Source organism: Drosophila miranda, assembly GCF_003369915.1.
Source record: "Drosophila miranda strain MSH22 chromosome Y unlocalized genomic scaffold, D.miranda_PacBio2.1 Contig_Y2_pilon, whole genome shotgun sequence".
Lineage (NCBI taxonomy): Eukaryota > Metazoa > Arthropoda > Insecta > Diptera > Drosophilidae > Drosophila > Drosophila miranda.
In genome coordinates, this window is record NW_022881614.1 from 31,596,081 (window position 1) to 31,619,185 (window position 23,105).

Consider the following 23,105-nt stretch of genomic DNA (forward strand, 5'->3'; position numbering starts at 1 on the left):
ACCAAATTTGGTATCCACACTCCTAATATATCGGACCGAGACGAGTTTGTTTCAAAATTTCGCCACACCCCTTTCCGCCCCCGCAAAGGACGAAAATCTGGGGATATTCAAAAATCTCAGAGACTATTAAGGCTAGAGTAACCAAATTTGGTATCCGCACTTCTGTTAGATCTTACTATAAAACGTGTATCTCAAAATTTCGCCCCCCCCCCCCCTTCCGCCCACACAAAAAACGAAAATCTGTTGCATCCACAATATTGCACATTCGAGAAAACTAAAAACGCAGAATCATAGATAATGACCATATCTATCAGATTGCTGAATCTGGATCAGATCAGATCATTTTTATAGCCAATAGGAACAAATCAATTTGCAGTGGCTGCGCAGCGCCGGACGTCACGCTCAGACTGATTTTCTGTCTCTCTCGCACGCACTCTTTGTCGTGTCGTTTAATATTAGCGGCGTCTGCCGGAGGAGAGCCATACTGACTTAGTATCGGGTATAACCGTAGAGTTGCGGTGTCCGCAGCAGCTCACAACGTTCCCCCTCGTTTTGTTTGCTTTTCGGCTTTGCGGATGAGCTTTTTCTTTGTTACTATTTGTGTATTTTGTTGTTATGCCATTTAATCGCTAATTGAGCGTAACATTCGGCCGGTAGGAGAAAGGTCCAGCAACGAACATTATTAGTTCTCACATACAAATTACACAAATAGTTGGAAAAGCGTAAGACCACACACATTTCTTGCACAGTGTAGACAGGTAAAAACAACCGTACTTGAAGAAAAATGTTTAATAAAATACAGTCGCAAGCTGATAAGATAACAGATTGGGGAATCTAGCAAGGTGAACACTAAATCGCCCTACAATGAAGGTTTGCATTCAATTTAGTAAATAAGAACATTAAATAGAACCTTGAGGGTCTAACCCAAACCAAAAATGTTCTTTTTAGTGATGATCTTTGCCAATAACTGTGCATAGTTACTTCAAATGTTTATCTGCAACGAGATGTGCCAGATCAAGATCTCTTACAAGGCATAAACGAGAGTATCTGATTGCGCCACCAACATTGAAAATGAAGAAATAATACGAGTATCCATCTGTCTGTGTGGCCTCACTCAGACGCCCACGAACCGTCTGCGGCAGTCCATAAGCTTCAGTGTAGCGCACTCCAAAAAACAGCAAATTAAAAGCTCCCACCGGGTCTCGAGAGCGAGTATCGTAAATAGTTACTTTTCTCCAACGCACTCAGTCGAACAACGCGATCCGGTAATGAACGTAACGAACGTAAGAACGCATTAGATCATAGTCGGTGACACTATGACTGCCGCGGGTAGAACGAGACGGAGACATAGTGGAGAGTGTTAGCGCGCGAGTGGGACAGAAAGAGTCTGGAAAGGAAGTAGACTCCCAGAGCTCCCAAACAGAGGAAAGCACTCATTATGCAGAATATGTGGATAATTTTCACCATTATTGGGCTGGTGGTGCTGGGTCTAGTGATTCTGCTAATTATGGCAGCGCGTTATCAGCGGAACTATTGGCGCTATCTGAACATTCCGCACGAGAGGCCGAAAAAGCTATGGCCCATCGTTAGGCAAATAGTGACACAGAGTCTCAGTACCGAGGCGATGAAGACGGCTCATTACTCGGCATTCTACTCTAAATTCAAGGGCAGCGGACCGTTCTGCGGCTTCTACGCTCTGCTGCAGCCGCGGGCTCTGATCCTAGATCGCGAACTGATCAGGCAAATAATGATCAAGGACTTCTGGAACTTCAATGATCGCGGGCTGTACTGTAATCAGAAAACGGACCCGCTTTCGGGGGACCTGTTCGCCATGCGCGGTCAGAGTTGGAAGGAGATGCGCCAGAAGCTGGACCCCAGTCTGGAGAGCGATCGCATGTCCTGGCTGTTTGGCAGTCTCTACGAGGAGGCGGAACAGCTTCTGCTTACCGTCACCTCTAAGCTGATGAAGCAGCCGCATTCCACGCTCCACATACAGAAACTGATGCGGCGATATGTGCTCTCGGCTCTGGCCAAGTGCGTCTTTGGCCTGGATGCCCAGCAGCGGCTGAAGTACTCCCTGGAGGACTTTGAGAAAATGACTGAGATGGCCGTGAGCAGTCACAAGCACGGCTATTTGATGAATCTGATGATGATCAGGTTTCCTAACTTCTGCCGCGTTCTGCGAATGCGCCGGACCCCCAAGCAGGCGGAGACCTACTTCCTCACTTTACTCTCGGACATCGTGGAGCAACGCGAGTCCTCCGGCGTGCGGCACCAGGATTACCTGCAGCTGCTGGTGGAGATCAAGGCACACCCATCTGCAGAATGAGCTGGCGGCCCATGCCGTCGTACTTCTGAAGGCGGGATACGAGCAAACGGCGAACACCTTGTCCTATATCCTCTACGAGCTAGCAATGCACACAGACGTGCAGGCCACGGTGCGGAAGGAGATCAAAAAGGCTATGGAGCGCCACGAAAACAACCTGAACTATGAGTGCGTCCAATCTTTGGCATATCTGGGTCAGGTCATCAACGAGACCCTCAGGGTGCATCGCATCACGCCCTATATACTCCGCCGCACCCTCACCGACTACCAGGTGCCCGACCATCCCAATTATATGCTGGTCAAGGAGCTATTCCTGATCATCCCCACACATGCCATACACCACGATCCCGATATCTATCCAGAGCCCGAGGAATTCAAGCCGGATCGATGGGGGGGCCCAAGAGACTCGCTGCAAGAGCAGGGCACCTGGTTCGGCTTTGGGGTGGGCGCCCGCAACTGCATAGGCACACAGTTTGCCCAGCTGCAACTGCGCCTGGCTCTGGCATTGCTCCTTATGGAGTACGAATTTACTCTAAACTCGAGGAAGCCGCTGGTCAGCCTGGAGGATGGCATTGCCCTACAGCTGACGCCTTTGGGGGTCATCGAGCCCGGCGCCCGAATTAGTCATCTACAGAATTTAAACCATGAACAAAGTATAGAAAGCAATTTAAAACTATTTACTAACGAAACTATCAAATATGTAGGTATAATATGGAGGACAGGAGGATGTACGGTGAGGTTTGTAGCTGCTGTGAGGAGGCCTAGGGTTTTTGGGGGTCCGCCGAAAATTAGGCACTATCTGACGAGAGGCAAGAGAAATTATCTTTAACAGTCGGTAAAGAGGGCCTGGGATCAGAGAGTGGGTCAGAGCCAAGTCAGACTTCCTCGTCGAAAGGAGAGCGGGTTCAAGGTCAAAGTTCGACGAGAAGAGAGGCTACAAATAGATGTCATTGGACGCCATTGCAGCATTCCAAGCCTGGTCGACAGCATTGGATGGTGTTCATTTTCTAAAGTGGCAGCGGGGTTTTTAAATATTAAAAAAAAAACGAGGGGGAACGTTGTGAGTTGCTGCGGACACCGCAACTCTACGGTTATACCCGATACTAAGTCAGTATGGCTCTCCTCCGGCAGACGCCGCTAATATTAAACGACACGACAAAGAGTGCGTGCGAGAGAGACAGAAAATCAGTCTGAGCGTGACGTCGGGCGCTGCGTAGCCACTGCAAATTGATTTGTTCCTATTGGCTATAAAAATGATCTGATCTGATCCAGATTCAGCAATCTGATAGATATGGTCATTATCTATGATTCTGCGTTTTTAGTTTTCTCGAATGTGCAATATTGTGGATGCAACAGATTTTCGTCCTTTGTGTGGGCGGAAAAGGATGGGGTGAAATTTTGAGATACACGTTTTATAGTAAGATCTAACAGGAGTGCGGATACCAAATTTGGTTACTCTAGTCTTAATAGTCTCTGAGATTTTTGAATATCCCCAGATTTTCGTCCTTTGCGGTGGCGGAAGGGGGTGTGGCGAAATTTTGAAACAAACTCGTCTCGGTCCGATATATTAGGAGTGTGGATACCAAATTTGGTTGCTCTAGCTTTTGTAGTCTCTGAGATCTAGGCGCTAATGTTTTACTCTAAGCAAAGACGCCTATGCTACGTGTGTGTTAGAGAGAGACAGGGCGAGAAAAAATGAAATTGTTTTCTTGATGCTGGCTATAATAATAATACGATCCAATTCATATTCCGCAGTCTTAAAGATATGGCCATTCTCTACAATTCTACGTTTTTGGTTTTCTCATATCTTTAAAATTGTGGATGCCACAGATTTTCGGCCTTTGTGGGGGCGGAAGTGGGCGGGGCGAAGTTTTGAAATATTTTTGTAGCAGTGACATATCACAGAAGTCTGGATCCAAAACATCGTTGCTCTAGCTTTTATAGTCTTTGAGCACTAGGCGCTGAAGGGGACGGACAGACGGACACGCGGACAGACAGACGGACGGACAGACGGACAAACAGACATGGCTCAATCGACTCGGCTATTGATGCTGATCAAGAATATATATACTTTATGGGGTCGGAAACGATTCCTTCTGGACGTTACACACATCCACTTTTACCACAAATCTAATATACCCCAATACTCATTTTGAGTATCGGGTATAAAAAAGAGAGAGAAACCTTTTAAATTAAATAACGACAAGGAAATATATCTCCCTATACACCCTTTCGACGGGGCACCCGTTTGGGTAAGTTGAAAAGAAAAACAGCCGAGTAAAGGTGTTCTGTGTGTGCAAATTTCCCTAGGTTGGAAATTGGAGGAGGCTCGTCTTCCACGACAACCAGCTGCAGGTCATAGAAATTCGACGGAGCTTTGGGACGTCGCCTTGGAGCAATTCGGCGAGCCAGAGAGGAGAGGCCAGCTAGTGCCCAGCAGACGGCAGCCGCGTCGGTTTGTTTCATCGCTCCGCGTATGCGTCCATACCCCGCGCGTAGGGGGGAGGCAGAGAGGAAAAAGTGTTCGGCAGTTAGTGGCTGATCGAAGTTGAAATTGTCACAGAGATCTAGCCTGGTCCAAAAGAAAAAAAAAAAAAAAATAGCAACAATAAGACAAACGAGGTGGAACGTTGTGAGTTGCTGCGGACACCGCAACTCTACAGTTAGTATGTTAGTCTCTAAGTCAGTATGGCTCTCCTCCGGCAGACGCCGCTAATATTGAACCACACGACAAAGAGTGCGTGCGAGAGAGACAGAAAATCAGTCTGAGCGTGACGTCGGGCGCTGCGTAGCCACTGAAAATTGATTTCTTGCTTTTGGCTACAAAAATGATCCGATCTGATCCAGATTCAGCAATCTGATAGGTATGGTCATTATCTATGATTCTGCGTTTTTAGTTTTCTCGAATGTGCAATATTGTGGATGCAACAGATTTTCGTCTTTTGTAGGGGCGGAAGGGGGTGGGGCGAAATTCTGAGATATACGTTTTATAGTGAGATCTAACAGAAGTGCGGATACCAAATTTGGTTACTCTAGCCTTAATAGTCTCTGAGATTTGTGGATGCCCCAGATTTTCGTCCTTTGCGTGGGCGGAAGGGGGTGTGGCGAAATTTGGACACGAAACGGTCAAGGTCCGATATCACAGGAGTGTGGATACCAAATTTGGTTGCTCTGGCTCTTATAGGTTCTGAGATCCTTGAACTCATATTTTGCAATTGGCAAAACCGACCATGAAACCTGTGTGTTAGAGAGAGACAGAGCGAGAAAGAATGAAATTGTTTTCTTGATTCTGGCTATAATCATTATACGATCTGGTTCAGATTTTGCACTGTAGAAGATATGGTCATCCTCACCGATTCTGCGTTGTTGGTTTTATCGTATCTTTAAAAATGTGGATGCCACAGATTTTCGTTCTTTGTGGGGGCGGAAGTGGGCGGGGCGAAGTTTTGAAATATTTTTGTAGCAGTGACATATCACAGAAGTCTGGATCCAAAACATCGTTGCTCTAGCTCTTATAGTCTTTGAGCACTAGGCGCTGAAGGGGACGGACTGACGGACGGACGGACGGACGGACGGACGGACGGACGGACAGACGGACAGACAGACAGGGCTCAATCGACTCGGCTATTGATGCTGATCAAGAATATATATACTTAATGGGGTCGGAAACGATTCCTTCTGGACGTTACACACATCCACTTTTACCACAAATCTAATATACCCCAATACTCATTTTGAGTATCGGGTATAAAAAAAAAATAACGTAACACAGTCATATGCTCTAAGCATTTTTACCCGGGTTATTTCATTGTCCCTCTTCATTTAGGCTTTTTGATCTCTCTATCCCTTTCCCTTTTTCTCCACCTAACTTTGCCGCTGAGGGCGAGCCCCCACATACCGGTGCTCGATAAGCGCCGGTGATCCGCAAAGAGGAATGCGAGACTGAGCGCCGAGGAATGCGGAAGGGGCGTGAGGGACGGGAAGAAGAGAGATAAAAATTCACAGTAAAATTAGCTCGACCTGCCTGAGCCACTCGGTCGTCGTCTCACTTTTTTTTGGTGTGTGCGAATTGTGTGTGTTCTCTTTTTTTTTAACTTTTCAGAAACCCAATTCGGAAGCGCTTCGTCGATGGAGGTTCCTGTAAGTGGTTTTGATTAAACAAATAAATTATCTTCCATTTTTTTGTGTGGCGAATGCTCTGAAAGTTCGTCACGGGAGCACACCCAATTGGTGTGATGAAAAGAGAGGGCATCGGAAAGTCGTAGATAATTGCTCTCCTCTTAATTCTTTTCCCTACGTCTCTCGCGTATTACACCTTCCCTTTTGATGGATCGATATGCCAGCGAATGCTCAGATTAAAATTTCTTACATTTCTTTTGTTTTCATTACTTCACTCTATTTTATTTAAAATTAAGTCGTAGCCAATACTCGGGGAAGGGAGAAACTAATGAATAAATTTAATTACAAGGGATGAAGAATTTTAGTCATAAGAAATGAATAAATGTTTATAATGTGTGAGTAGAGGCAATAGTGTTTGATCTCCTGCAGCAAGCCCCTGTAGGTCCCCCATAATATAAGGGGTCTTGTAGCAAATCATGTGTTATAGGGCACAACAAGACCAAGGTAGGGTGGGCGAACATCACTCCTCATGAACAGCTGAGGAATTCTTGTCGTTGTCCGTTCACCAGTGCAGTTATTGTCTTTCGTTTTAGGTGTTGTGCTTTCCGTCCGGTTTCAAATGGCTTAGTGACACGCATTAAATGTAAAATAATAATAGGGTAGGCCTCAGCTTAGGAGCAAAATACATAAGACCACCACACTCGTGGCCGACGAGCCAGTAGCCGGAAAATTGACAGCGTGCCGCTCCAAGCTGAGAGGACCATCTCGCCTACATTGTGGTTGCACGTTACATTGATTATTATTTTTGGCGCCCAACGTGGGGCCTCACTGTTAGGTAGGAATTATTAAAATTTGTACTTAGGGGTGTGGTTCACGAGCAATGGCCTAAAACAAACCTTCACTTTTTAAATTTTCCTTGGCGACTGTTCGATGTCTTCATTAAAGGCAAAGAAACCCAAATCATTTCCGCTGTCATTCAGTTCTCTTACGGATCTTTGGAATACCGATAGAAAATAAGCCCCAGGGCAGGTTTCCGGGCCACGATTCTAAGGGTTCTGAGTGAGTTTTACTTATTTCTGTACAAATAGCCTGATTGTCGTGATTAATAGGAACACTACTAGAATAGCTTTAAGAAGCTATCTGTTGTCCATGTCATTTCAGTCTGCGCTGTGAGTGCTACTCAACTTTATGCCTGAGGGACCAAAGGATAACTGAACCGTCATGGATTCACTGGTGATGCATTTAGCTTAAGTGCACTCCTGTCCACGGCTCATTTTATTAAGTGCCTCAGTTTACATTGTCTTATCTTTGTTTGGCAGTTTGGATCACTGCTTCTATAAGCGCTGTTGGACGCAGGTGCGCAGAACGTAGAATTACCACTGCCCACGGCTTAGGTGTTCTAACTTGCCAGAAAGTATTTTTCTCTTTAGCTGTACTTGGTGAATTAATTCGGACAATTAAGAGAGGCTCTGCAGGGAGCCAGGCTAGCTGGGAGATTAAACCATTAGGATTTTTTTTTTTAATACTTTTTTGTTTAAGCTGTTGAGTTGAGAATTTTTTTAATTAATATTCAAATTTTATTTCACTTTTAAATTTTCTTCATTACATATATATAAGAAAACATACATACATATTGTAGCAAGGTAATAATTAGTGAGGCATTCAACTAGTATTTAAAATAGCATACAGCGCGCATTGGTATTTACCGCACCATCGATACACTCGGTGGGAAATACCAATAGTGAGATATCGGATAAGAAACATCGAGAAGGGAGTGAGTGCACTTTTTGTAAATGGCGATTGTGAGAGACGGACGCGCAGCTAATAAAAAAGAGTTACATTAAATCACCGGGTTTGTGTTTTTATACCTATACAGTTCACTCACGCACCGATATTGGTCACTACAATTCCCGGGTTAGACGGCCTACAATTTCAGAAGTGGGATACGATCAATCGCCGCCAGTGAAAAATAGCGAAAATTTTTATTATCTCGTCCGTCGAAGACGCCATCGCTGAAAAAAAACATGTCGGACTTGGTCGGCACGGAGGAGTTCTCGGCCGCCCAGCTGCGCGAATGGCTGGAGTCCCTCAATCTACCAAAAGGTGGAAGCAAAGCTGCCATGGCAGCGAGACTTAACGAAATACCAGTAGAGCTGCGGGGACAGGGACCACCGGCAGCCGAAACATGCGAGAACGAGAGGGAAGATGAGGCGGCCGCAGATCAAGACTCGACGAAGAGCGAACGCAAAGAGAAGAACGAAAAAGCACCGCAAGCGCCTGGGCACAACAACAACCATGGCGAATATCGAGCAGAGGTTGAAATGTTAAAACTGCAAATCGAGCTGCTGAAGCTGCAGAGCGAGAGGGAGAAGGAAGGGAGAGGAGAGAACACAACACCAGCCGCCAGCAATGACGCTGGCGTCATGTTGCTAAATGCCGCCAAAGACATGTTGCCAACATATCATGGCAACATTTCTGGAAACAACGATGACGTCACAACTTGGATCGCGCAGTTTAAGGCCGTCGCAAAAGTGAACAAACTGAAGGATGAGAAGCTACTAATGCTGCTAATGTCGAAGCTTAAGGACAAAGCATTGGTGTGGCTGCATTCGAGTCCGGAGCACATGTCGCTGCCAATCGATCAATTGTTGAACGTCATGGAAGACACTTTCCATCCCAAGGAAAGCAAACTGTTGCTCCGTCGCAAGTTCGAGTCCCGTTCATGGGCACGTGGCGAGGAGTTCTCGATGTACTTCAACGCCAAAGTGTCGCTGGCATCCCGCATAGTCATTGACGACGAGGAGTTTATTGACGGAGTCATCGAAGGTATCCCAGATGTAGGCCTGCGTAGGCAAGCCCACATGCAATGCTTTGGCGCTCCATATCAACTACTCAAGGCGTTCGAGAAGATCATGCTGCCAAAGAAGTACGGTTCAACTGAAGGGGCAAACACTGGAGCCTCGCCAACACCCATTCGCTGCTACAACTGCAACTCTTTGGGCCACGTGGCAGGGGAGTGCCGCAAGCCCAAGCGCGAAAGAGGAGCGTGCTACGGATGCGGCAGCATGAGTCACCAGGTGTCACACTGTGACGAAAAGAAGTACAAGGTACATAACGATTATATATACAAATTTAATATATACATTAGCAATTACAATAACAAATGCTTGTCCTTAGATTGCCTCATCGACTCAGGGAGCCCAATAAGTTTTATGAAGTTATCGTGTCTAGAGCACCAGTCGGAAAATAACCTAAATAAAGTGGAAGAGCGCTCACGATTAAGTTCGAACGAAATCAAAGAAGATGATTTAAGTTTATATAAGTTTAACAAAGACAAGAAAAACAGAGAAATTGAATTTATTTTGAATAAAAATGCGGATTACGCTTATGTTGGACTAAATAATAGCAAACTTAACATCTTTGGTAAAATACCCAGTTTTGTAATTATTAACAAAAATCGAATCAACTTTGAATTACTAGTAGTGGCAGACGAGTCGATGGGCTATGAGGCTGTGTTAGGTAGGGATTTTATGAATTTATGCAAATTTAAAATTGTAAGTGACATTTGCAAGGAGAAGGAGAGTGAGACAAAAAACGAGTGTGAAATAAAAAATGAGTGTTTAGAAAAAAATGAGTGTTTAGAAGAAAATGAGTGTTTAGGAGAAAATGAGTGTTTAGAAGAAAATGAGTGTTTAGGAGAAAATGAGTGTTTAGAAGAAAATGAGTGTTTAGGAGAAAATGAGTGTTTAGAAAAAAATGAGTGGAAAATAGAGAATGAGTGTTTAGGAGAATATGAATGTGAAGTTAAAGATGAGGGTGATAAAGAGAATAAGCATGAAGTAGAAAGTGGAGGCAAGGTAGAAAATGAGTGTTCTGCAATGGTTGAGTGTCTGGAAGACAGCGATACCTGCGAGAGCGTAAAAACCAATTTCAACGAACTACCAAGCCAGTATCCAGACAAAGAAAACGACTGGGAGTTGAAAGTAGGGACAGATTGTAGCCAAGAACTCGCACGACGACTTAAATACATGTTTAGGACAGCGTATGTAAACGCAGAAAGACCAAACTTACCACAAACCAAGTGGGAAATGAAGTTGAATTTCGAACACGAAAAACCGTTTCATTGCCCACCTAGAAGACTGTCGTATAGCGAAAAAGCCCAAGTACAGAAAATGATAGACGAATACACAGAAAAAGGTTACATCAGAACCAGTGAGTCAGAATACGTTTCGCCTATAGTATTGGTCAAAAAAGACAGGAAGTTTGAATTCGGTATCGTAGAACTAGAATGTTTCGAACAACTCAAAAGTAATTTGTTGGAAGCACCGATCTTGGCCCTTTACAATCCCAGAGATCCGACAGAATTACATTGCGATGCAAGTTCGTTAGGTTTCGGGTCAATTCTAATGCAGAAGAAGGGTGATGGCAGAATGCCCACGGTGTTTTATTTCTCCAAGCGGACAACAATTACCGAAGCAAAATACCACAGCTTTGAACTGGAGACACTAGCGATAATTTATGCACTACAACGGTTTAGAGTATACGTGCAAGGCATACCCTTCAAAATAGTGACAGACTGCAACGCGCTAACTATGACTCTAAACAAAAAAGAACTCAATCCACGCATTGCCCGCTGGGCGTTAGATTTACAAAATTATGACTACAAGTTAGAACACAGGTCAGGAAGTAGAATGCAACACGTAGATGCGCTAAGCAGAGCCGTTCAGATACTCACGGTAGACACAAACACCTTTGAAGAAAATTTAATTATATGCCAAAACAGAGATAACAAACTGATGGAGCTGAGAGAAACGTTACAGAAATCAGAACACAAACATTATGAGATGAGAAACGGAATAATATACAGGAAAAAAGATAACAATACTATCCTATTCTGCGTACCCGAGGAAATGGAAGGCCACGTACTCTATAAGTACCACGATGAACTAGGGCACGTCGGTATAGACAAGATGACCGACGCTATATCGAAAAGCTACTGGATCTCAAACGTAAGGTATAAAGCCAAGCGACACATTGAAAACTGTCTAAAATGCATAGCGTACTCAGCAAAACACGGAAAAGAGGAAGGGTTTTTACACAACATACCAAAAGGGTCAGGACCATTCGAGGTAGTACATATCGACCATTTCGGGCCAGTCGACAAAGGCAGGGCCAACAAACATGTTTTAGTAGTAATAGACGCGTTCACCAAATTCGTAAGACTTTATACGACCAAAACCACTAGCACAAAGGAAGCAGTAATTGCAATAAAAGATTATTTCCGAGCTTACAGTAGACCCAGATGCATTGTGTCAGACAGAGGAAGCTGTTTCACGTCAAAAGAGTTTGAAGAATTCTTAGAACAGAGCAATGTTAAACACGTAAAGATAGCAACAGGGTCGCCACAGGCCAACGGGCAGGTAGAAAGGGTGAACAGAAGTTTGGGACCCATGATTGCAAAGCTTGTTGACCCGGAAAAAGGATTACATTGGGATATGGTAGTGGAAACAGTAGAACACGCGATGAACAACACAATTCAAAGAACAATTAATGAACACCCGAGCAGAATGTTGTTTGGGGTCGTACAAAAAGGAAAGGTTTCAGATTTACTAAAAGATCATCTAGACGAACTAACCGAACAGCGGGCAACAAGGGATATAGAAAAGATTAGAGCAGTAGCAGGCACTCATCAGGAAAAAATACAGTCTTATAACAAACAAGCAACAAATTCAAAGCGAAGGGAGCCACACGTGTACGTAGATAATGATCTAGTTATGGTGAGAAATTTCGACACTCATACAGGGGTGTCTAAAAAGCTTATCCCGAAGTTCAAAGGACCTTATAAGATATCAAAGGTGTTAAAAAATGATAGGTATTTGCTAGAAGATGTAGAGGGGTTTCAACAATCAAGGATCCCGTATAAAGGAGTTTGGGCGGTGGCAAATATGAAGCCGTGGATTGAAAATGGTAATAATGCAAATGTCACAGGGAATCAAAATGAAGAAAATGATTGTAACACGTAAACTTAGAATATTAAGAGTAAACCACACCCAACTGTAATAAATCAACCTATCTAGAAACTAAATTAAATGTAAGGAGTTCAGGAGCACTCCGGTCAGGATGGCCGAATTGTAGCAAGGTAATAATTAGTGAGGCATTCAACTAGTATTTAAAATAGCATACAGCGCGCATTGGTATTTACCGCACCATCGATACACTCGGTGGGAAATACCAATAGTGAGATATCGGATAAGAAACATCGAGAAGGGAGTGAGTGCACTTTTTGTAAATGGCGATTGTGAGAGACGGACGCGCAGCTAATAAAAAAGAGTTACATTAAATCACCGGGTTTGTGTTTTTATACCTATACAGTTCACTCACGCACCGATATTGGTCACTACAATTCCCGGGTTAGACGGCCTACAATATCATTTCAGAGTTAAGCAGATAGTTTTTTTTAGTAAACACCTATAAAAAAGAGAGATGGGCTTGGATCGGTCTGATGATGAAGGGGCAAGCGCCTCAGCAATCTGTTGCAGGCTGTGCAAAGACACAATGGCCCCCGAAGATGTTTATAGAACTCCTTGTCAGCATGAATTCCATAAAACATGCATGCGAACATACCTTAAGACCCAAACAACCTGTCCAGTTTGCAATGCGGTTTGTATTGCCCCAACGGTTGGTCAGCCTCCTCTGGTGCCTGGCAAGACGAGACAGCAGACAAAGTCAGTTCTCGCGGGAGGCAGTAAGCAATCCCAAGCGGGGTCGGAGGGTCAAGCGTCTACTTCATATCAAGCGTTTAGTTCAAATCAAGTGTCTAGGGAGATCACGGCGGCTATTAGGGGTATGCAGAATGAATTACTTATCAACCTGACGGAGAAGATGTCTCAAATGATAAGTACCACTGTCGAAGCTCGGTTAGCTTCTAATGCGCAAATTCCGCAGCCGTCAGTAGGGAGCCTCAATAGGAACGCTTCTTTGGACCAATTGCTAGAAATTCCCGAGGGGAACCAGGGCGCAGTTTACACCCCTCCACTCCAGACTTTGCTCTCTAGATCAGCAGTATCTGACTTAGCTCAGAGACCTGACAAGGTGGGTCATATAATGAATAATTGGAAGCTTCGCTTTCGGGAGCCTCAGACTCCTTAAGCGTGGATTCATTTATATACCGAGTAGAGGCCCTTACCCATCAAACGTTGGAAGGGAACTTTATGCTGTTGTGCAGCAATGCAAACACTCTGTTTGAAGGGAAAGAATCTGATTTTTATTGGATGTATCACAAGACAGTTGGCTCAGTGCGGTGGATGCATCTGTGTGAAGCGTTGAGGAAGCAGTTTAGGGATTCCCGGACGGACGTAGACATCAGACAGATGATTCGCGATAGGAAACAAAGAGAAAAAGAGACTTTCGAGGTATTTTTTGACGCAATCCAAAAACTCACTGACAGGTTAGAGCAGCCTCTTTCTCATAAAACTCCGGTCGAGATCTTTCGTCGAAATTTGCGGCCGGAAATACAGCATGAGATCCTGAATCAGAAAATAGACTCAATAGAAGCACTACGGGATATATGTCGGAGGCGAGAATGTTTTATGGAAGAGGTGCGTCGGACTCATGGCTATCAAAAACCTGCTCCATTTCGAAAGCAAATCTCGGAGCTAATGGACGAAGCCTTGGGAGAGGATGCGGAAGAATTCTCGGAATCGGAGTTTGGGGAGGAGATAGCAGCTTTATCCTTGGTGTTTTGGAATTGTCGAAAAGAAGGACACCGTTACCACAACTGCGTTGCTAAACGGAAAATATTATGCTTTGGCTGCGGAGCGCCGAACACGTATAAGCCATCTTGCAAAAAGTGTCAAAAAAACACCAAGGAGAACACGGCAGAGTCTCGTCGGCTGACCAGTGTTCCGCAGAGGGGGTCGGCGAAACAAAAGTAGATGTAGCAAGTGGCAAAACGCAAGAAGAGCCTTCTCGGGATTTTTGGGAGGCGGAGCCACCGATAGTGGGATGGCATATAAATTTGATAGAGGGTAAGAAGTTAGCACCTCCAGTGGAAATTGTTAAGTCAAGGAGATTAACTAGAAATGCACGTAGAATTAAGGCCCATTTTTAAATCTCTCAAATGTATTAATAAAACAAGGAAAAAGGAAGGAGACAAGAGGCCGTATGCCGAGGTCAAGTTACTCGATAGAACCGTAGTAGGATTGCTAGATACTGGCGCCGGAATGAGTTGCGTGGGTGGTCAATTGGCAAAGGAGGTAGTATGCAGTAAGAAACCATTTAAAGTGGTGTCGTCCAATGCTTTTACGGCAGATGGAAAGAAGCATCAAATAGTAGGCAAGATAACAACTAAGATAGAGTACCGCGGGGAGTCGAAAACGATAGAGCTATTCATAATATCTAATTTAAGTCAAGATTTATATTTAGGTATTGATTTTTGGTCCCTTTTCAAATTATTACCGTCCGAATGGAAGATTTCCGAAATTTGCGAGAGTTCAGATGTTCATTCACTTACTTCTGCTCAGGAGGCAGCGTTAAACCAGGTGATTTCCCTATTTCCATCTTTCGCTGTGTCGGTTCTGGGAAGGACAGATATGCTTTGTCATACCATCGATGTGGGGAATGCGAAGCCCGTAAAGCAGAGACATTTCTCAGTCTCACCGGCCGTTGAGAAATTGCTGTACGGGGAAGTTGATAGGATGCTGAGATTAGGGGTGATTGAGGAGTCAGGAAGCGCTTGGTCTTCTCCGGTGGTTCTGGTCCAAAAGCCTGGGAAAGCTCGTCTTTGTCTAGACAGTCGAAAAGTAAACGCGGTGACAGAAAAAGATGCGTACCCGTTGACCCAAATTGATGGCATCTTGAGTAGATTGCCCAAGGCAGAATATGTAACTAGCCTGGACTTGAAAGATGCGTTTTGGCAAATACCTTTGGAGGTGGCGTCGAGAGACAAGACTGCATTCACCATACCAGGGAGGCCGTTTTACCAATACAAGGTCATGCCTTTTGGTTTATGCAACGCCTCACAAACCATGTCCAGACTCATGGATAAGGTAATACCCGCAGCTCTTCGAAATCAAGTCTTTGTCTACTTAGATGACCTGCTGGTCATTTCAGACACATTTCCCTCGCATCTTGAGGTACTGCGTTCGGTGGCAGAACACATCCGTCACGCAGGGCTGACCATAAATATAGAGAAGAGCAGATTCTGTAGCCAATCCGTAAAATATCTAGGTCACGTAATTGGCGAAGGCGGTATTAAAACAGACCCGGAAAAGATTTCCGCTATTACTAAGTTTCCGCTCCCAAGAACTCTCCGAGCCCTGAGGAGCTTCCTTGGAATGGCCGGGTGGTATAGGAAATTTATACATGATTTTGCTTCGCTATCCGCCCCTTTAACAGACTTGCTAAAACAAAAAAAAAATTCGTCATGTCCCAGGGTGGAATAGAGGCCTTTGAGAAATTGAAAGAAATGCTGTGCAAGGCTCCAGTTTTAAGAAGTCCTGACTTTGGAAAGCCCTTCTATATACATTGCGATGCGAGCAATACGTGAGTAGGGGGTGTACTAGTCCAGAAGACGGAGGAAGGGGATGAAATGCCGATAGCTTTCGTGTCTAAAAAGCTGAATAAAGCCCAGCGCAATTATACAGTGACCGAGCTAGAGTGCCTGGCGGCCTTAGTGTGCATAAAAAAGTTCAGAGCTTATGTCGAAGGTCATCAATTCACCGTGATAACGGATCATGCATCACTGAAGTGGTTGATGTCCCAAAATGATCTGCACTCGAGGTTAGCTCGATGGGCACTAAAATTGCAAGGTTTCCGATTTAGCATCGAGCACCAAGAGGGAACCCAGAACATAGTCCCAGATGCATTGTCAAGGGTTCACCAGGATGCGATCGCAGCGATAGACAAGAGTAATGGGCTTCTGGTGGATCTAGAATCTCCTCACTTCAGAGCGGCAGGGTATCGTGAATTGGTGGAGCGTGTAGAGAGCAACCAGGAACGATTGCCAGACGTAAAAGTGGTCGACAACTTAGTTTACCGAAGAGCTGAGCATGCGAATGGCGACTTACTTCATGACTCGTTTGCCTGGAAATTATGGGTGCCTAAGGATTTGATCAGCGAGATCTTAAAACAGTCACATGATGATCCGTTAGCCTCGCATGGGGGTATTCATAGGACCTTGGAGCGCGTCCGTAGGTACTACTTTTGGCCAGGATTGGTTAACGACGTCAAAGCTTATGTGAACAATTGCAGTGAATGTAAGCGCCGAACTTTACTTTGCGGCCACCCATGGGAAAGCCGGCCGAATCACAAAGATTCTTTTAGCGACTTTACATTGATTTTCTTGGTCCATATCCTAGGTCTCGAAGTGGTCACGGCGCTATTTTTATCGTGTTAGACCATTATTCTAAATTTGTTTTCCTCAAAGCCGTTAAGAAGCTGACAGCTGATGTAGTTATCAAATACTTGCGGGAGGATCTCTTTCATACTTTCGGGGTGCCCGAAACCATAGTGTCCGACAATGGATCCCAATTCAGGGCTGAAAAATTCCAAGGCCTTTTAAAAATCCACCGTATCTCACATACCTTGACAGCGGTACACGCGCCACAGGCAAATGCCTCCGAGAGAGTCAATCGCTCAGTGATTGCCGCCATCAGAGTGTATGTGCGTCCGGATAAAAAAGATTGGGACGAGAATTTAAGCAGCATCTTTTATCCACTCGGGAGTAGGCGCTACGCCATATTACATGGTGTTTGGTCAGCAGATGATCACTTCTGGTGGCACTTACTCTTTGCTGAGATCGCTGGAGATGTTGGAAGAAAGGGCGGTAGCTTTCACAAAAGAGGATTCCTTGGAATTGGTCAGGAAGAAAGCACGTGAAGTAATGGATAAGCAAAATGCTCGTAATGAAAAGCAGTATAATCTAAGATGAAGAGAGGTAGTATACCAGGTTGGGCAGGAAGTTTATAGAAGGAATTTTAAACAAAGCAACTTCCAAGCTGGATACAACCTAAGCTTGACCACGCTTTCGTGAAGGCTAGAGTTCGGAGAAAGCTCGGAAATTCGCTTTATGAGTTGGAAGATCTGCAGGGCCGAATCATTGGGAAATACCACGGGAAAGATATCCGCCAATAGCAGCGGCAAGCGGTTCATCCTTGTGAGCCTTCTGCACCCCAAGTCTGATCTTGGCAGGGGGGAGTTGTACGGTGAGGCTTGTAGCTGCTGTGAGGAGGCCTAGGGTTTTTGGGGGTCCGCCGAAAATTAGGCACCATCTGACGAGAGGCAAGAGCAATTCTCTTTAACAGTCGGCAAAGAGGGCCTGGGATCAGAGAGTGGGTCAGAGCCAGGTCAGACTTCCTCGTCGAAAGGAGAGCGGGTTCGAAGTCGAAGTTCGACGAGAAGAGAGGCTACAAATAGATGTCATTAGACGCCATTGCAGCATTCCAAGCCTGGTCGACAGCATTGGATGGTGTTCATTTTCTAAAGTGGCAGCGGGGTTTTTAAATATTAAAAAAAAAAAGAGAGAAACCTTTTAAAATAAATAACGACAAGGAAATACATATATCTCAGGCAGTGAGGCGTTGTATAGTGATACCCTTGCAATACACCCTTTCGACGGGGCACCCGTTTGGGTAAGTTGAAAAGAAAAACAGCCGAGTGAAGTGTATAAAGGTGTTCTGTGTGTGAAAATTTCCCTAGGTTGGAAATTGGAGGAGGCTCGTCTTCCACGACAACCAGCTGCAGGTCATAGAAATTCGCCGGAGCTTTGGGACGTCGCCTTGGAGCAATTCGGCGAGCCAGAGAGGAGAGGCCAGCTAGTGCCCGGCTGATGGCAGCCGCGTCGGTTTGTTTCATCGCTCCGCGTATGCGTCCATACCCCGCGCGTAGGGGGGAGGCAGAGAGGAAAAAGTGTTCGGCAGTTAGTGGCTGATCGAAGTTGAAATTGTCACAGAGATCTAGCCTGGTCCAAAAGAAACAAAAAAAAAACGAGGGGGAACGTTGTGAGTTGCTGCGGACACCGCAACTCTACGGTTATACCCGATACTAAGTCAGTATGGCTCTCTTCCGGCAGAGAGAGACAGAAAATCAGTCTGAGCGTGACGTCGGGCGCTGCGTAGCCACTGAAAATTGATTTCTTGCTTTTGGCTACAAAAATGATCCGATCTGATCCAGATTCAGCAATCTGATAGATATGGTCATTTTCTGCGTTTTTAGTTTTCTCGAATGTGCAATATTGTGGATGCAACAGATTTTCGTCCTTTGTGTGGGCGGAAGGGGGTGGGGCGAAATTTTGAGATACACGTTTTATAGTGAGATCTAACAGGAGTGCGGATACCAAACTTGGTTACTCTAGCCTTAATAGTCTCTGAAATTTTTGAATATCTCCAGATTTTCGTCCTTTGCGGGGGCGGAAGGGGGTGTGGCGAAATTTTGAAACAAACCCGTCTCGGTCCGATATATTAGGAGTGTGGATACCAAATTTGGTTGCTCTAGCTTTTGTAGTCTCTGAGATCTAGGTGCTAATGTTTTACTCTAAGCAAATCCGCCTATGCTACGTGTGTGTTAGAGAGAGAAAGGGCAAGAAAAAATGAAATTGTTTTCTTGATGCTGGCTATAATAATAATACGATCCAATTCAGATTCCGCAGTCTTAAAGATATGGTCATTCTCTACAATTCTACGTTTTTGGTTTTCTCATATCTTTAAAATTGTGGATGCCACAGATTTTCATCCTTTGTGGGGGCGGAAGTGGGCGGGGCGAAGTTTTGAAATATTTTTGTAGCAGTGACATATCACAGAAGTCTGGATCGAAAACATCGTTGCTCTAGCTCTTATAGTCTTTGAGCACTAGGCGCTGAAGGGGACGGACAGACGGACAGACAGGGCTCAATCGACTCGGCTATTGATGCTGATCCAGAATATATATACTTTATGGGGTCGGAAACGATTCCTTCTGGACGTTACACACATCCACTTTTACCACAAATCTAATATACCCCAATACTCATTTTGAGTATCGGGTATAAAAAAGAGAGAGAAACCTTTTAAATTAAATAACGACAAGGAAATATATCTCAGGCAGTGAGGCGTTGTATAGTGATACCCTTGCAATACACCCTTTCGACGGGGCACCCGTTTGGGTAAGTTGAAAAGAAAAACAGCCGAGTAAAGGTGTTCTGTGTGTGCAAATTTCCCTAGGTTGGAAATTGGAGGAGGCTCGTCTTCCACGACATCCAGCTGCAGGTCATAGAAATTCGACGGAGCTTTGGGACGTCGCCTTGGAGCAATTCGGCGAGCCAGAGAGGAGAGGCCAGCTAGTGCCCAGCAGACGGCAGCCGCGTCGGTTTGTTTCATCGCTCCGCGTATGCGTCCATACCCCGCGCGTAGGGGGAGGCAGAGAGGAAAAAGTGTTCGGCAGTTAGTGGCTGATCGAAGTTGAAATTGTCACAGAGATCTAGCCTGGTCCAAAAGAAAAAAAAAAAAGAAAAATAGCAACAATTAGACAAACGAGGTGGAACGTTGTGAGTTGCTGCGGACACCGCAACTCTACAGTTATACCCGATACTAAGTCAGTATGGCTCTCCTCCGGCAGACGCCGCTAATATTGAACCACACGACAAAGAGTGCGTGCGAGAGAGACAGAAAATCAGTCTGAGCGTGACGTCAGGCGCTGCGTAGCCACTGAAAATTGATTTCTTGCTTTTGGCTACAAAAATGATCCGATCTGATCCAGATTCAGCAATCTGATAGGTATGGTCATTATCTATGATTCTGCGTTTTTAGTTTTCTCGAATGTGCAATATTGTGGATGCAACAGATTTTCGTTTTTTGTGTGGGCGGAAGGGGGGGGGGCGAAATTTTGAGATACACGTTTTATAGTAAGATCTAACCGAAGTGCGGATACCAAATTTGGTTACTCTAGCCTTAATAGTCTCTGAGATTTGTGGATGCCCAGGATTTTCGTCCTTTGCGGGGGCGGAAGGGGGTGTGGCGAAATTTGGACACGAAACGGTCAAGGTCCGATATCACAGGAGTGTGGATACCAAATTTGGTTGCTCTGGCTCTTATAGGTTCTGAGATCCTTGAACTCATATTTTGCAATTGGCAAAACCGACCATGAACCCTGTGTGTTAGAGAGAGACAGAGCGAGAAAGAATGAAATTGTTTTCTTGATTCTGGCTATAATCATTATACGATCTGGTTCAGATTTTGCACTGTAGAAGATATGGTCATCCTCACCGATTCTGCGTTGTTGGTTTTATCGTATCTTTAAAAATGTGGATGCCACAGATTTTCGTCCTTTGTGGGGGCGGAAGGGGGCGGGGCGAAGTTTTGTAATATTTTTGTAGCAGTGACATATCACAGAAGTCTGGATCCAAAACATCGTTGCTCTAGCTCTTATAGTCTTTGAGCACTAGGCGCTGAAGGGGACGGACGGACGGACGGACGGACGGACGGACAGACGGACAGACAGACAGGGCTCAATCGACTCGGCTATTGATGCTGATCAAGAATATATATACTTTATGGGGTCGGAAACGATTCCTTCTGGACGTTACACACATCCACTTTTACCACAAATCTAATATACCCCAATACTCATTTTGAGTATCGGGTATAAAAAAAAAAATAACGTAACACAGTCATATGCTCTAAGCATTTTTACCCGGGTTATTTCATTGTCCCTCTTCATTTAGGCTTTTTGATCTCTCTATCCCTTTCCCTTTTTCTCCACCTAACTTTGCCGCTGAGGGCGAGCCCCCACATACCGGTGCTCGATAAGCGCCGGTGATCCGCAAAGAGGAATGCGAGACTGAGCGCCGAGGAATGCGGAAGGGGCGTGAGGGACGGGAAGAAGAGAGATAAAAATTCACAGTAAAATTAGCTCGACCTGCCTGAGCCACTCGGTCGTCGTCTCACTTTTTTTTTGGTGTGTGCGAATTGTGTGTGTTCTCTTTTTTTTAAAACTTTTCAGAAACCCAAGTCGGAAGCGCTTCGTCGATGGAGGTTCCTGTAAGTGGTTTTGATTAAACAAACAAATTATCTTCCATTTTTTTGTGTGGCGAATGCTCTGAAAGTTCGTCACGGGAGCACACCCAATTGGTGGGATGAAAAGAGAGGGCATCGGAAAGTCGTAGATAATTGCTCTCCTCTTAATTCTTTTCCCTACGTCTCTCGCGTATTACACCTTCCCTTTTGATGGATCGATATGCCAGCGAATGCTCAGATTAAAATTTCTTACATTTCTTTTGTTTTCATTCCTATTGAAATTACCTGTTCTCAAACATATCTAATCTAAGCTTCTTACTTATTTACATTACTTCACTCTATTATATTTAAAATTAAGTCGTAGCCAATACTCGGGGAAGGGAGACTCTAATGAATAAACTTAATTACAAGGGATCAAGAATTTTAGTCATAAGCAATGAATAAATGTTTATAATGTGTGAGTATAGGCAATAGTGTTTGATCTCCTGCAGCAAGCCCCTGTAGGTCCCCCATAATATAAGGGGTCTTGTAGCAAATCATGTGTTATAGGGCACAACAAGACCAAGGTAGGGTGGGCGAACATCACTCCTCATGAACAGCTGAGGAATTCTTGTCGTTGTCCGTTCACCAGTGCAGTTATTGTCTTTCGTTTTAGGTGTTGTGCTTTCCGTCCGGTTTCAAATGGCTTAGTGACATGCATTAAATGTAAAATAATAATAGGGTAGGCCTCAGCTTAGGAGCAAAATACATAAGAACACCACACTCGTGGCCGACGAGCCAGTAGCCGGAAAATTGACAGCGTGCCGCTCCAAGCTGAGAGGACCATCTCGCCTACATTGTGGTTGCACGTTACAAAGACCTGAGAGACAGAACCTCACACAAATGGCATTCTTACTTAATATACTCTGTTTAGAGTACACTGTTTTAGTTATTCATTTATTTATTTTCGAAAGAGCAAATACTTTGCCATTAAATAACTTTGCCGTCTTACAATAGAAGTATACTTGATCTATTAAAATATTTGTCCATTTGATTCGTAGTTACACGCAAGTAGTATTGTTAGTTAAATATCGTTTGTTGCATTGTCGTTTGCTGATATGGTTGTTTGTTGGCTCGGGCCTGTGCAGAATTAAGCTTATTAGCGTAGATTAAAGACATTGTTTAAAAATAGCTGGCTGCTTTCGTTGGTTAATCGAAATTAGAGTTCTAGGCTAGAATCCGTTTTATATGTTAGCACTAAAGTAAAATTTAATAATAAATAAAACATATTTCAAAGTACACGAAACTAAAGTCTAATTATAATTCTAATTTAAGTTTCATATTATTTTCTTCAAGTTTCGTTATGGAATGTGTTTTGCTTTGCCACTTCTACGGTTTGTCCGGGCCGCTCTACGAAAAATGCTAATTAGAACCTTATTAACTAACGGTTTGTTCGACAATTTGGCCGCTAATACGAAATGGCTTTACTCCGGGGACTGGCGGCTGTGGAGCGCCATTGAGAGGAGCGAGCTCCTGGCGGTCTCGCAGCGATTGGGCAGCTTGCTGCGCAGCATCTGCTCGTGGACGTAGAGGAGCAGGCCCACATCCCGGTGCCCGGCCTGCCAGGCAATCTTGAAGGCCGTGCTGCCATCCTGTGGGAAAGTGTATATTTAGAACAAATTGTTTGGAATCAC

At 44.6% G+C, this 23,105-nt stretch overlaps 3 protein-coding genes and 2 long non-coding RNA genes across 8 annotated transcripts in view; 4 read left to right on the forward strand and 1 right to left on the reverse strand.

Annotated features, from left to right (window-relative positions):
* Window positions 1–1,173: 1,173 nt before the first annotated feature.
* On the forward strand, window positions 1,174–22,816 carry LOC108159878 (probable cytochrome P450 317a1). Its single transcript, XM_033396872.1, is given in 3 exon segments — window positions 1,174–2,310; window positions 2,312–3,052; window positions 22,290–22,816. Coding segments are annotated over 3 exon segments (1,752 nt in total). The 5' UTR covers window positions 1,174–1,438; the 3' UTR covers window positions 22,429–22,816.
* On the forward strand, window positions 4,542–4,926 carry LOC117192207. The gene is made up of 2 exons (XR_004474249.1): window positions 4,542–4,578; window positions 4,637–4,926. It is a non-coding gene; the product is annotated as an uncharacterized LOC117192207 (long non-coding RNA).
* On the forward strand, window positions 8,081–9,855 carry LOC117192203. The gene is made up of 2 exons (XM_033396873.1): window positions 8,081–9,552; window positions 9,623–9,855. Exons 1-2 carry the CDS (start codon window positions 8,470–8,472, stop codon window positions 9,650–9,652), a joined length of 1,113 nt encoding a protein of 370 aa, XP_033252764.1. The 5' UTR covers window positions 8,081–8,469; the 3' UTR covers window positions 9,653–9,855.
* On the forward strand, window positions 18,009–18,430 carry LOC117192206. Its single transcript, XR_004474248.1, has 2 exons — window positions 18,009–18,075; window positions 18,143–18,430. It is a non-coding gene; the product is annotated as an uncharacterized LOC117192206 (long non-coding RNA).
* Window positions 22,355–23,105, reverse strand: part of LOC117185687 (KN motif and ankyrin repeat domain-containing protein 1-like) — a 41,166-nt gene continuing 40,415 nt past the window's right edge. For all 4 annotated transcript variants that reach the window (XM_033396868.1, XM_033396869.1, XM_033396870.1 and 1 more), the window contains one exon: window positions 22,355–23,063. In XM_033396868.1, the coding sequence (XP_033252759.1) occupies window positions 22,896–23,063 (168 nt within the window). In that variant the 3' untranslated portion in view covers window positions 22,355–22,895. The remainder of the gene's footprint in view (window positions 23,064–23,105) is intronic.